Source organism: Camelus dromedarius, chromosome 14 (assembly GCF_036321535.1).
Source record: "Camelus dromedarius isolate mCamDro1 chromosome 14, mCamDro1.pat, whole genome shotgun sequence".
NCBI lineage: Eukaryota > Metazoa > Chordata > Mammalia > Artiodactyla > Camelidae > Camelus > Camelus dromedarius.
This window is the reverse complement of record NC_087449.1, coordinates 64,438,505-64,453,179: the sequence shown is the minus strand read 5'-3', so window position 1 is coordinate 64,453,179 and position 14,675 is coordinate 64,438,505. Positions and strand designations below refer to the sequence as shown.

At 38.7% G+C, this 14,675-nt stretch overlaps 1 protein-coding gene across 2 annotated transcripts in view; it reads left to right on the top strand.

The window, feature by feature from the left end:
• UBE4B (ubiquitination factor E4B) overlaps nt 1-14,675 on the top strand; it is a 108,505-nt gene that overhangs the window by 45,445 nt on the left and 48,385 nt on the right. Inside the window, exons 3-8 of one of the 2 annotated variants that reach the window (XM_011000811.3) lie at nt 376-511; nt 7,015-7,102; nt 8,198-8,342; nt 10,054-10,282; nt 10,749-11,159; nt 11,895-12,047. In XM_011000811.3, coding sequence (XP_010999113.2) covers nt 376-511; nt 7,015-7,102; nt 8,198-8,342; nt 10,054-10,282; nt 10,749-11,159; nt 11,895-12,047 — 1,162 coding nt within the window. The remainder of the gene's footprint in view (nt 1-375; nt 512-7,014; nt 7,103-8,197; nt 8,343-10,053; nt 10,283-10,748; nt 11,160-11,894; nt 12,048-14,675) is intronic. The other variant, XM_011000812.3, reaches the window with a different exon arrangement.

The following is a 14,675-nucleotide window of genomic DNA, read 5'->3' as shown; positions in this document are numbered from 1 at the left end:
CGCTCTATCCATTTGTTAATGTATTTGTTTTTGGCATCTCGAGGATTTTTCTGGACTATCGTGGAAGCTAATTTGTACTTAGGGACCATAGTTTGACTTATTTAAAGAGAAGGTGATGATGAATTAGTTTTAGGTATCAGATACAGCCCTGTGACTGACCTCATATGATGTATATTGATAAATTATGATTTCTTATGCATGTTCCTATGATTTTAATGTTACTTTGACCTTTCTCGTAATCTTCTGATAGAAATTCCTCAATTGCCAACTGTCATGATGGTCTGAATGCTGACTGTGTATGTTTATGGTTGCCGTTACAAATAGCTTTAATGCTACTTCACGTGAGACTTAATCTTTTTTGTCTCTTCCGGTCAGGAGTAGCCCATCGAAGCCAGAGCAGTGAAGGAGTCAGTTCTCTCAGCAGCTCGCCCTCCAATAGCCTTGAAACACAATCTCAGTCTCTCTCGCGCTCCCAGAGCATGGATATCGATGGTGTCTCTTGTGAGAAAAGGTAAAGTAAGTCAGTTTTCCAATAAGAGGTTTTATTTATGGAAAGAGAAAGATCCGGAAGATCTAGAATGTCAGCCCAGAGATCCATGCCCATCTTTAGAAAATTAGAGCTAAATTTATTAAATGTAAAAGTCTTTGTGTTATTCTGGAATGTCCTTTATACCTTTTTATGTTTTTGGTGTTGGAATGTCTTTTATGAGATAATAGTATAGGTGTTAAAAAATGTTTTTTTAAAAAATGTCCTTGTTTTGTAAATACAAAGTTGGCAAGCATATGTCAGCCCCTAAAAATTTCTTCAAAGATTTACTAATTGGTGAAATTAAAAATGTTTGGAAGGGTACAGGCAGGTCAGCCAAATATTTTGGGAGTTCCATATAAGGATCAGAGTATCCTAGAGCCAAGCCTTCCTGGGTGGCAGATGTGCCACAAGTGGATGACGGAGTGACTGAGGGGATTGATTCCTTTACTCCTTTGGGCAAACCAGACCCCCCAGGACCCACCTCTTCTGCCTCAGGCAGCCCCTCTGTTTACATCAGTGGGCCAGATAGATACCATTTTCTTTGTGTGTGAGGTGTTATGCACTTGGGTGGGTTGGAGTGAGGAGCCAGGTCAGGGATCATCCCATGTTAGGCAAGAATTCAGAAAGGACTACACTCTCAGAAGAAAGATCATGTAGAAAAAACTCAACGTCAGAGTAAAAACAGTTGTGTTCCTGAGGGGAGAGACGTATAGCTCAGTGGTAGAGTGTGTGCTTGGCATGCACAAGTTCCTGGGTTCAATCCCCCATAGCTCTATTAAAAAAAAAAAAAAGCCAACAGAAACAATTGTGTTCTTATTACCTGTGCTCTGAATGGACAAATTTTTAAAAAAATCAAGTCAGCTCTGCAGTTTCATGGCCAGTGGGTAACTTTCACATGGGTTTAGCACCTAAAGTTACACTGATGTTGTAGTCTGAAAAACCACAGACTGAGAACTGTCATGTACAGTGGACCCTTTAGTGCCTTTAGCCATCTGTGAGAAACAAACATGTAATCCACGTCTTCAGAGAATTTCCCTAGAAAAATTTCCAAGAAATATGAGCTCATGGTCAAAAATCAAAACCCTAGAAAAAAGCCACCATGAGTAAGAATCAGCAGAATCAGCTACAACAGAATTACTCACCTAGAGACTTCTGGGTTTGGGAATTATCAAATACAGGTTGTAGAATTTATATATTTTAATCAATTAAAAGAGCATTGAAAACATGATTAAGGGGCAAACAACTGTAAAAACAACCAAACTGATTTGAAAAAGAACCAAACAGAGTTTCTACAAATGGAAAGATATAATGAACAATAGGTTTAAAATAGCTAAAGAGAAATGAACAAATGAAAGGAAAGAGCTGAAGAATTTACCCAAAGTGCACCACAAAGAGAAAAAGAGTGAGAAATACGATGGATATTTAGAAATAGAGAGGACACAGACCCAATATATATCTGGAAATACCAAAGGGAGAGAATAGGCAGACCAGGAGACGCCCCACCCCTCTCGTTAGTCAATGGTTTTTTTCTCTGCTGGTTTGGAAACCATTATCAGAAAGAGAAATGGCTGAGAATTTTTCTAGAGTTAATAAATGATACGAATCCTCATTCAGGAAGCCCAACAACTGGAAAGCAGATTAAACAAAGAGATTCATATCTAGACATTAAAAAAATTTTTTTTTTTAATTTTAGGAGGTGAGGAAGGAGGCAATTATGTTTATTTTTATTTATTTATTTGTACTTTATTTATTTATTTGTATGTATGTATGTATTGATTGATTGATTGGAGTTACTGGGCATCAAACCTGGGACCTCATCCATATGCTAAGCATGCAGTCTACCACTGAGCTCTACCCTTCCCTCATCTAGACATTTTATAGTAAAATTGCAGAACACCAAAGACAAAGATGTTTAAAGCAACTTTGGATATCTGAATGATGGAAGCCAGAGGATGGTGGAAGATGCTGAGAGAAAATAACTGCCAACTGGGAATTATGTGCCATTGTGAAACTATCTTTTAAGAGCAGGGGTGAAATAAAGATACCTATAGATTTAAAAAACAAACAAAAAATTAACCTGCTACCAGAAAACCCCCAACGTTTAACAGATGCAGTTTGAGAAGAAGGAAAATGATCTCAGGACTAATGTCTGAGATGCAAGAAGGAAAAATGAGTCAAGAAGATAATAAATACGTATAAATCTGAACAAACACTGATAGTATGTAACAGCAATAACAATGTATAAAATAATATTGGGGGAGAGAAGTGAAAAAATCAGATAGACCTAACAGACCAAATAGCAACAGCAGATTAGCCAGAAGGGAAGTGATTAGAGCAAGCTAAGCTGTAAGGTTCTTGTATACTTGGGAGAGGGGTAAAGATACTGACCAGCTTTTAGATTTTGAGTTAAGAATGCTTGATAAGATATCAAGGGTAACCACTAAAAGAACAGAAAGAGTATATTTTTGAAACTAGTAAAGGGAAAATATGGAACAATTCAAAGAAAGGGAAGAAAGAAACACAAAATTTAAAAAAAGAGACAAATAGCACAAAATAAGATGGTCAAAGAAATGGAAATATGTTAGTAATGATAGTAGTTCACAGTGAAAAGGCATAGATTGGATTAAAAACAAAATAGAACCCAGCTTTATTCTTGTTTACAGAAGGCATACCTGAAACATTAGAGAAAGATTGAAAGGAAAAGGAAGGGAAAAAATATGCCAGGAAAATACTAAACAAAAGAATATCGGGATAAATATATTAAGAAATTAGACTTTGTCACAAAATGTTACTAGAAACAAGCACTGCATAATGGTAAATGTTTAGTTTACCAATAGGGTATATAACAGTTTCCAAAGTATGTCCTCTAAGTAATATAAAAGCAACATGTAATAAAGCAAATATTGATAGAAGTAGAGGAAATTGACATATACATAATCATAATGGGGGACTTAACAAGTCTCGTTCAGCCATCAGTAGAACAAAGAGAATAAATATCAGGCATATGGACAAATTAAACACAGCTAACAAGCTTGATCTAATTGAAAGATATAAACATACAGAGCTTTGCACTCTATAGTTAGAGAATACATATTCTTTCTTTCTTTTTTTGTTTTTTTGAAGTGAGAGATTTTTTTCTTTCTTTCTTCCTTCCTTCCTTCATGGAGGTACTGGGGATTGAGCCCAGGATCTGGTGCATGCTAAGCACGCACTCTACCACTGAGCTATACCCTCACCGCTGAGAATACACATTCTTTTCTAATACCTGTTGACAAAAGTTTCAGGAATCAGAATCATACAAATCACGTTTTCTGTCATTAGGTTAGATAATATAGGGAAACAAACTTAAAAACCCATTATAAGTTTGGAAATTTTAATAACAGATCATGCTTCTAAATATGGGTCAAAGAAAAAATCATAATGGAAGTTTGAAAGTATCTAGAACTGAACAATAACAGATATTACATATCATCATTTGTGTGTTGCAGGTAAAATGATCTTTAGAATATAAAGCCATACATAACTAAAAATGAAAAAAAGAAGAGGAGGGGATGGTTCAAGTGATAGAGTGCATGCTTAGCATGCAGGAGATCCTGGGTTCAATCCCTAGGACCTCCTCTAAAAATTAAATAAATAAATAAACCTAGTTACTTCCCCGCATAAAAAAATTTTGTTTTTTAATGAAAAAAGGAAAAAGAGAATATAAGTATTGGGAATAAAACCTCTTAGAATACTTTGCCCCTGGATATGTGCGTGGCTAACCTCCTTCGTATTTGCTTAAATAGCATTTCAGTGAGGCTCACCCCATTTAAAAGGAAAAGCCCTACCCTCTCACATGCCTTTTCCCTGCTCTTTTTTCTTTAACTTTTCTGTAGCATTTATTGCTATACTATATCTTTATTTATTATGTTTATTATTTATCATCTTCCTCTTTCTAACTAGAATGGAAGCTCTGTTACACAGAGATATTTTTTTGTCTCTTTTGTTTGCTGTCATCTCAGACACCTGGAACAATGCCTGCATAGAATGGGCACTCACAGTAATAATTGTTATTGAAAAAGAGAATTCTTGAAAAATGTGAATATGCAAGATGCATGTGCAGTTGAAAATTTGGATGAAAATCAAATTTCTAGAAAAATGTATTTCTCCCAAAATTGACTCAAGAAGAAAGGGAGAACTGAATAATCAAAAAAGTGTGAGTTAAATTGAATTGGTATTTAAAATTTTCCAAAGAAAGCACCTTGCTTGTATGATTTTGTAGGTAATTTTACCATTCCAACTTTACACACATTGTTCCAGATAATTTTTAAACTTACCAACTCAGTTTACGAGGCTAGTAAGACCTTAATATACAAAACCAGATAAGAATAATGTAAAAGAGGAAAATTAATTACATGGTAATCATATTCATGAACATATTTGCAAAAACCTTAAGGTATTGACAAATCAAATACTGTAGCACATAAAAAACAGACAAAATATCTATGGGGCTAGATGCCAGGATAGTGGTTACTGTGGGTAGGGCAGTAGTGATTGGAAGGGTCATAAGGGGGATTCCGGGAGCTGGTAATGTTCTATTTCTTGATCTGGGCGCTGGTTGATTACATCAGCACATTTACTTTGTGAAACTATTCAGCCAAACATATATCCTCTATGCACAATACCGTATACATATTTCAATGAAAAGTCTCATTTAAAAAGGAATATAGCATAACATGACTAATGTAAGTTTATCCCAGGAATGCAAGGGCACTTTAACATTAGAAAATCTATAAATATTTGAATAATATTTATATTATTCATTTTATATGAAAGAGAAAGGCCATATAATCCTGGTGGTTGCAAAGGTTTGATAAAATTCAATGTTGATTCATGATAAAAATCTTAGCAAACAGGAAACAGGAGACCAAAACTTAAATTGATATTAAGGCAGAGACAGAGTTCACCAAACATTCTATATGCTCCCCTGCATTTCCAGTCTCCTTTGCAATTAGATGGGGACCAAGTAACTAGTTCTGTCCAGTAGACTTGGGAGTGGAAGTGACATGTGTCACTTTTAGGTGAAGGCAGTTGAGCCGATGTTCCTCCTCCATCCCTCTCTTCTCTTGCTCCAGTGACCTTGGAGGCTGTGTATTGCAGATGGCATAGATTAAGGATGGAGTAAGGATGCTTCACTCTCACCAGACTTTGCGTAAGCAAGAAATAAACCCTTATAGTGTTAAGCCTCTAAGATTGCAGAGTGTATGTGTTACCACAGCATAGCCTCTTATTCTGACTAATGTAAAAGACATCTACCAAAAAACTGTAGCAACTCTTATACTTAGTGGTGAGAAATTAGAAACATTCTTTTTAAAATTCAAAATAAGAACAAGGATGACTGCTGTTTCTGCTTCTATTCAACATGTGCAGTAAAACAAGTTAGGACTGGAGTGGAAGAAACAAATCAGTTATTATTTGAAGATGAAATAGTTATCTACTCAGTAAACCCAAGGTATAAAGACACAAGTTGCTTATAAGAGGTCTATATCTAAAATCAGGTACACTGCTGTGTACTAGCAACAAAAAATTAGAAAACTTAATTTTTAAAAAGGTACCATTCTTAATTTTATTGAAAAATATCTGGTACCAAGGGATAAATTTATCAAAAGAAGTGAAAGACTTATGGAGAAAATTATGAAGTTTTATAGAAAAACTTTAAATACTTGGAGAGAGATACCTTGTCGATGGATAGACCAATAACATAATGATGTCATTCCTCCCCAATCTGATCTCTAGAGTCAGTGAAATTCTAGTCAAAATCCCAATAGGATTTTTAAGGAACCTGTCAGGCTGATTCTTAAGTATGTGTGGAAGAGTAGAGGGCCAAGAATGGCCAAGAGTCTCTTGAAGTAGAAGAACAGGGTAGAGGCATTGAGCTAGCAATACCAAAACTTAGGAGGTTTTAGGAAGTATGGTAGAGTGGAGTTGTCTCAGGGACGGACAGATGGTCTAATGGAACAGAAATGAGTATCCAGAAAGAGACATACGCATATGTGACAACTGGATGTGTGACCTAGGTGATTTCACATTAGTGTGAAAAGAATGATCGGATGGTCTTTTCAATAAATGGTGCTGAAACAATTATTTATTTAATGTGTGGAAAAAGAATATTTGTACTTAACCAAATTTTGTAATCAGGCTCTGGCTGATTGTATATCATTTAAAAACAGTATATATAGAAAAACTGCTCTAATTTTTGTTTTTGAAAGTGAGCCTAAGAAAATGACAACCTGGGGAAAATATTTTCAACAAGTATGACAGACAGAATGTTTATATCCTAATATACGAAGAGCTCTTAAAAATTAATGAGGAAGAAGATGACCCTTTATTGTTTTGCTTTCCTGACTGATTTTGATCGACATTTTAAAACTTTTCCTCAACCAGCAGCTATGACATTGGGTGGATTTATAGAAGGTGAGAGACTGATATGTCTTTTCTACTTAAAGCATGTCCCAGGTAGATGTGGATTCAGGAATTGAAAACATGGAGGTTGATGAAAATGATCGAAGAGAAAAAAGGAGCCTCAGCGATAAGGTTGGTAAGAGATGAAGCCCTTGCTTCTGTGTTTAGTCCAGGTAATATAAGTAGTAAACACTGCTTCGGGCCTTGTATCTGTAAAGTCTATTAGGGAAGGCCACCCCAAACCAGCAGACCCTATGTAGGTGATTTTTTTTTTCTTTTAAGGAAAAATAGCCTGGATTGCTCTTATTAATGGACGTATAACTCAGTCCTTTTATCTGATAAAATCCTTCCGTTATCTCTGTTCCAGGTCCACGTTTTTCATCAGTAAATTATAGCAGTTAATTTAAAGCTAATTGGATTTTTTTTTCTGTTGGTCTTTAATTACTTAAGCAAGTAAGCCATCATATCTTTGGTAGTGTTCTGAGGAAAATGAGTGGGAATTGAAGCAAGAAAATGTGAAGCTTAGTAGCAGGTAGAAGCTTCTTAAAAACATGGGGTTTTTACATTTTCTTATCATCTGAGCTTTTAATTCCCTATATTTAGAAAAAGGTCTTTTGGAGGGTTTTTGTATGTGTGTCATGTGTACAACTGGTTTAGGTAATTGCATCACTTTATGTTCAATCAATTATTAGTGTTCAGCACCATATTTGGATGGTTATTAGAAGTTGGACTGTAGCCTCCTAGTGGTGCAATGCTTTATTTTGTATAGTTTGGTTTTTTTTTAATGTTTACAAAATTCTTTCATATATGATATTTTATCTGTGATGGAAAGTAGTGAGAAATGTTAAATTCTGGGAAACTTTCTGGAGAAAAATGATTGTGTACCTAGAACGTTAACCTAGTCCTTCAACATTCAGAGAAATAAATAAATGGGGTAAATGTTCGTCCTTCACCATCTTTCTTCCTTGGCAGTTCCTGTTAGCAATCTTGCTGTTTTATAGTCAAACCCCGGTAGGCTGTGTTGTAGGCTCATGAGACCTACGTGTTGTAACTCTGAAGTCATAGTAACAAGTTTATGTTTCCCTAAATCAATGGGTGAATAGTTCTATGTGTTTCTAAAATAGACTCATTAATAAGTGAATTAAATCAGGATTAGGTATTTCTATTAAAGTCTAATTCATACCTCCTACTACTTGAAATTAACCTCCAAATCTTATTCCTTACAAGGAGCCTTCATCAGGTTCTGAAGTGTCTGAAGAACAGGCCTTACAGCTGGTCTGTAAGATCTTTCGTGTCTCCTGGAAGGATCGGGACAGAGATGTCATCTTTCTTTCTTCTCTTTCTGCACAATTTAAGCAGAACCCAAAAGAAGGTAGGAATCAAGCTCCGTTGTCTTAAGAGTCCTTAATAAAAAACCAGAATGTAAAGTCTTTTGTCTTTCTCTTCTATCCACATGCATTCTGTCTTGCTTTGGGGCTTTTGATTACAGGGATCCTTCTTGATGAGGACACTGCTGTTTGGCCACTGTCCACTGACATTATTGATAAATGACTTTTCTGTTTTTCCGCTTTTATGATTTCTCTAAAAGAAAGCTGTATAAATAAATTAGTGGTCTCCATTGTCTCAAGGTTGAAGTTTCTTCCTTTGTGATAAGCAGGTGCTCAGAGAGAGCATTAGTGCCTCTTACCCTCTGGGTAGGAGTGTGCTGAGCAGCCTCCAGGGATGCTGGGAGAGGCTCTCTGTCTGACCCCTGCCTGCTTTAAGTGCCTGTCGGGTCATGTGTAGACAGTGGGGTAAATCTCCTTGATTAAATTGCTTAGCAAGATAGAACACATTGATATTTGCTGTGGTTACAGGATTCTATTTTAAGAGGCTACACTAAACCACACTTACAACAAAGTAATAAAACTCTTAGCAAGTCACCAGCCTTACAGGGCACTGTCACTTTTCTCTAGAGCAGTCATTTGGAATGCAGACGAGGTCGGGGAGGTGCTCTGGAGTGTTCTTTGGCGTATCACTGGAATACAGCCTCCCCGATGGCCCGGATTTCTGTCTGTTTTGCTCACTGAGGTATTCCCAGTGCCTGCACTTAATAACCCCTTAGTAGGTAGATGTTAAATGAGTGTGTGAACGTGGAAGTGACTGCGTTTCTTTTCCTCTGCTGCCTGTCTTCCGTGGCAAAAAAAAAAAAAAAAAAAAAAAAGAACCTGTGTTCCTGGCGGATGGATAATTTACTTCTGATTTCCCTGGGATCTTATTATTACCTCTGGTTATACAGATGAGCTTAGCAAAAATGAGTTTAAAACCCCTGCCACTTGTTATTATTCTTATTGGAAATCTTAAGATTCTCAAGTCTGTCTTGTAAACATTTAAGTGGTAATTTTTAATAACTAATCAGATAAGATTTACAGGGATTAGACATTTTATTATTAATGTTTAAAATATTATCTAAAGACCTACAGTAAAGCAACTGGGAGCTGCCAAGAATAAGAAGGAAGCTAGAAAACAGAATCTGCTCCGAAAAGCCAGATGGTGACTAAATATTAGACCCTTCATAAAATACTTTGAAGTTTGTACTTAATACTTTCACTGTATGTGAAATGTACATAGATGAGGACATAACCCAGTCGCACTTCTAGCCTGATAAACTAACCTCGTAGCTGGAAGTAGCTTCTTTTTACAGTTAATACGTATCAGCAGTGACTCTCATCGACTGGGCGCCAACTTTTTTTTTTTTTTTTTTTAACTATTCTGGAATAACTTTAGATTTACAGAAAAGTTCTAGAGATAATGCAGGGAGTTCTTCAATGCACTTCACTCGGTTTGTCCTGATGTTAGCATCTTACATAACCATAGTATATTTGTCAGAACCAAGATGTGACTATTAACTAAACTTTAGACCTTGTTTGGATTTCACCAGGCTTTCTGGTGAAACAGGTTTTCTACTATTTATTGTTCTTTTCTTGTTCCAGAATCCAGTCCAAAATACCACATTGAGCTTCTTGGATTCACTTTGGCTCATTCAGGGACCATGTGTATGAAGAACCATGTGTAACCTCTTCTTTATTCTGCCTTTCCAACAGTGTTCTCCGATTTTAAGGACTTAATTGGCCAGATTTTAATGGAAGTGCTAATGATGTCCACTCAGACTAGAGATGAAAACCCGTTTGCCAGTCTGACAGCCACATCCCAGCCAATTGCAGCGGCAGCTCGGTCACCAGACAGAAATCTCATGCTAAATACTGGCTCCAATCCAGGAACAAGCCCCATGTTCTGCAGTTTGGGTTCCTTCGGTGCCAGCTCTTTGTCTAGGTCAGTGTGATTCTTTCTGCGTGTCTAATTGGAAGTGAAATAGCCATGAAGTATGGGAGAGAAGGCAGTGTTCACTCATGGGCCTGTGTCATGCAGGTTATGGCATGTATCATGTCTGGGGGGACAGACTTACTCATCGCAGGAGGTACCGTCTTTTCCAGTTTGGTCTCTTTGGCTTTCCATGGTTAGGCTACTGGTAAATTAAATTTTAGAAACAAAAGGCTGTATATAGTACATTAGTCTTGGGAGAGAAGGCTTTCTCAGATTTTAAGTATAGCCTGTAGGTCGGTACAGCAATTAGATTATAATTATTTAGATGAGTATCTAAAAGATTTATAGACTCGAATGCTTAGAGATATGAAGTGCAATTATACTCTTCTTTAAAATCTTGGTATTTTCCATTTTAGTTCTCTCTCTCAAGGTTTTCTTCAATTTTCTCTTCTTTCCTCTCTCTCGACTAATTTAGCCTCTATGAAACTAGTCCAGCTCCCAGGACGAGTTTCTGGAGCTCGGGGCCACTGATGAGTCCGTCTTTTGCCTCCCCTTCCCAGGCCGCCAGCCAGGCGGCTGCGCCTTCCATGGCCCTGAGCCCGCATGGTTCGGCCTCCAGGACGGCCGCGGGGAGCCAGCCCTCATCTCCGCGGTACCGCCCCTACACTGTCACCCACCCCTGGGGGGCTTCGTCTTCTCCTAGCCCGCGATCCTCGGGCAGCTCCGTCCTGTCTAGCACACCAAGCCTCCCTGTCCCCGCTAGTAGCCCTCAAGCAGTACCTGCCAGCTCTTCCAGACACAGACCCACCAGCTCGGGGCCACCTTTCCTGCCCGCCTCACCCAGCGCCGTGAGCAGACGTCCCTCCTCCCTAAGGATTTCTCCTAGGTATTTATGCAGCAGGAGAGCTGGGTGCGTGTTTGAAGTGCAGGGAAAGGAGATTAACATGGTTTGGAAGAACTGTTGTGTGACACTGACTTCAGTTACCTGTGTTTTTCTGTTTGGGGTTATTAACGCGCGTGTCTAACTAGCTTGGTAGGCTCGTGCCCCGGGTCCGTGCTTCTGCCAGGCTTGGATAACAGCACAAAGTGCGGGTTGCTCCAAGTTAATTCCTTTCTTCCCTTCTTTCCTCTCACTCTTCCTCCTTCCTGTACAAAATAAAAAGAAGTAACTTAGTTTTTAAAATCTGGTTCATGTGTCGTTTCTCATTACAAATGAATTTCAGAGACTGCGGACAGTTTGTATTTGCGAGCTGGCGCTCACAGGACCACTTGCCTACTTTTTGTACTGTTGCCAATCGTAGTTGAGATATAGTCAGACCAAGGGGTCATGGGAGCAAATCCCTCACCTCTGGTCGCTGGGGCTGAGCCAGTGGTTATGCCTTGACACTTTATTTTCAGCCCCTTAGAAATTAGAATTAATTAGAATTCCACTAATTAATTCCAGTGCCTCCCTCCCCCCAAAAGTTCCTATGCTGTATAATTTAGGTAAATTATTTTTCTGCATGTCAGTACAGACAACTTTTAGCATAAGATTTAATTAAAAGGCCAGCAGTTGTAAAAGCTTTCTTCTTCTTGTTTTTCCTCTGTTCCCTGATGACCTTTTTTGCTTTTATTGAGGTAGTTTGTACGACAGTCCTTTCTCCTTCCTCTTCCTCGCACTCTCTGGGGACAGTAGTGATGAAGATGAAGAAGATGATGATGATGATGATGGTGGTGGTGATGATGAAGGTGGTGGTGGTGGTGATGAGTTTTCTTGTGTCCAGTTTGGGTCCAGGTATCAGAGGAATGGAGTCTTACCCCTGCATGTGCATAGGTGCTTAGGAACTAACTTTTATAAGCCTGAATTGGAGGTGTGTCCTTAATCCAAACAGGGGTAGGGTCAAGTGAGGTGGCCTGGAGAGTCCAGGTGTTAGAAACTTGCATGTCCTAAAGCATTAGGACCTTCTCATGGGGTGAAGTGGCACCTAGAAATACTTTCATCATTGTTGCCCAGTAAGTTTGGAGGAACACCTGTGTATAATTGTTTGTCAGAAACATGAACAACAGATTGCACAGCAGATCAATCATCATTCAGCTCACCTGATCTAAGACTTAGACTGAGAGACCCTTCGTTTATCTATCGCCAGAGTGTTCTTGGGAGCTGCCAGATGTGAACAGCGTGTTCTCTGTGAGAGGCAGGTTTTCTCACATACAGTTGCATGGATTGCTGCTATTTGGGAATGGCAAAAGGGCTGGGGCTTTTGTGAGTGTGTGTCCCTCTCCAGCTAGTCTGGGCAGTCCACTGAAGAGCACGTGGGGTCATATTGTCCAGTGTAACTGTCATTCTGCTTTCGCTTCTAATCCTAAATTTTGCTGATCACCTCCTTGGCCCCGGTGAAGCTGAACCCTATTTGTTTAGACAGCCTGGGGATTGATAGCAGAGGTGAAAATATAGTTCCTAATGTGGCTGAACGTTCACTGCTAGAAACTGAGTAAAAAAGACAGCTTTGGTTTTCTAGGTGACTTTGAGCAAGAAAATACAACAGCACCTTCTTTCTAACCCTCTGACTCATTGTCTTACGATTTTGCTCTTAAATTGAAGTTTCCTCTGGACTGAGTTGGTATTTGTGCCCAGCACTATTCAGAAATAACTCCAGCTATAAATAGAGACAGCAGTAGGAGTTAGGTACACTTCATTAAACTTGACAGTGTTCAGAAGAGTCATTAGTGAGTATATATGTAGAGAGAGGAATGTTGGTGCAACGTTGAATATTGATTCAGGCAGGTTGATATTTGTAGTAGGTTGAATGTTGGATCACTATTTCTTAAGTAAATTTCCCAAAGGTGGAAGTGTCTTTTCCGTGTAGATAAAATCCTATTCCACAATTATAGTAATACAGCCAGTATCCTTGTTAGGAATCAGTTTCTATACATGATAAAAGCACTTTATTATCTGTTTTACTGTAAATTGTGGAAGAAATGCTCCTTCTCCCTGGCCTGTTTAGTTCTGACTTTCTCTAACAAAGATAGCAGATTGTGTGAGACTTTTACTAACTCCTGTCTAGACTTCTAACATCCCAACCATGTCTCAGATATAGATTCTGTACCTACAGGGAGAGATAAAACTTACTGATTGTGTCCTAATAAGTGCAAATGCTGACTGAGCATCACGCTCCAGGTACTGTCAGCCCTCAGCACACATTACCCTTTACTCCCCACAGCAGTGCTCCTGGTTACTGCAAGGCGACGGGGTACAGGGAGGTTAGTCGCATAACTAGTACGTGGCGGAGCCCAAGCCCAGGACTCATGGACCTCCCACCAGACGTGCTGCCTCCGGCTTCTCCATTTTTGCCCAAGAGGACTTGTGTGGTTCTCATTCCTTAGCTAGTTACTTCGCTGCCCAGAGTTTCTGCATCTACTCTGTTCTTTGGCAAGGAAGTGCCAGCATTTTTCTCCCTAATCACAAAATCCCATTCCAGTCAGTTGGCAGGTCCTGTGCTGGCTGTTAAAGTGAAATCTGATCTGTCCAGATTTTGGCAGATTACAGATTTGGAATAGACAGCAAAGAGAATGTAGAAGGACAGGGAATATTCAAATGGAACTGTTCACAGAGAGAGAGAGAGGAGCTTGCAAAAGCACACAGGGTCGGAACCAGGATGGGGGAGCAAAACAACCTTGTTAATTTGAGCTATCAGCAAATAATTGTTTTCTTTCCCCTCGTCTAATCGATCTTCTCAGAATTTTATTTAGTTTGAAGTAAGCAATTTTAACACTCATTTCTTGCCTGGTGAGATCAATGTCATAAAAGAAGCAATCAAGGGCTTGTCTCCCTTTCTGCCCGCCCAGTGGAGTTGTTGGGTTGTGCATCTTTTGGGAGGTAGTTGGGACCTACATTCATATGTTACTTATTTATAGTGGTGATGATAAGGATGAATTTAAGAAAGGTAAAAGCATTCCTTCTATCATGTTTTGTAGTCCTCTATGAAAAAAGCTATGTGAATTATAAGGAACTACTTCCTGCCGGAATGAAAATGAGTAAAGTGAGAATTACCTTGTAATAAAGGGAGCCGAGGAATTATTCTGAGGAAACTTTCCATTTGTTTCTTAGGAAGTTGATGACTAGAAGGAAATTTTTCTTTTGTTTATTCAGGGTTTTGTTTTTGTTTTTCTTCTACTTAGATATTTCAGTGAAGGAGATCAGATCTTGAAAGCTATGAGCCTGTGTGAATAAAGAAAAAGAAAATCAGCAAGGAGTGAAAAAATTTACATTTACTCTCTTATTTCTGCTGGTCATCACTCCTTGGAGATAAAACATGGCAGTAGTGGAAAAGAACTCTTTCCACCATGTCTGTCCCCAAAACCCTCCAGTGACGTCCCTTCCTACGCAGAGTAAAACCCAAAGCCTCTCACCCTACGTCTGATG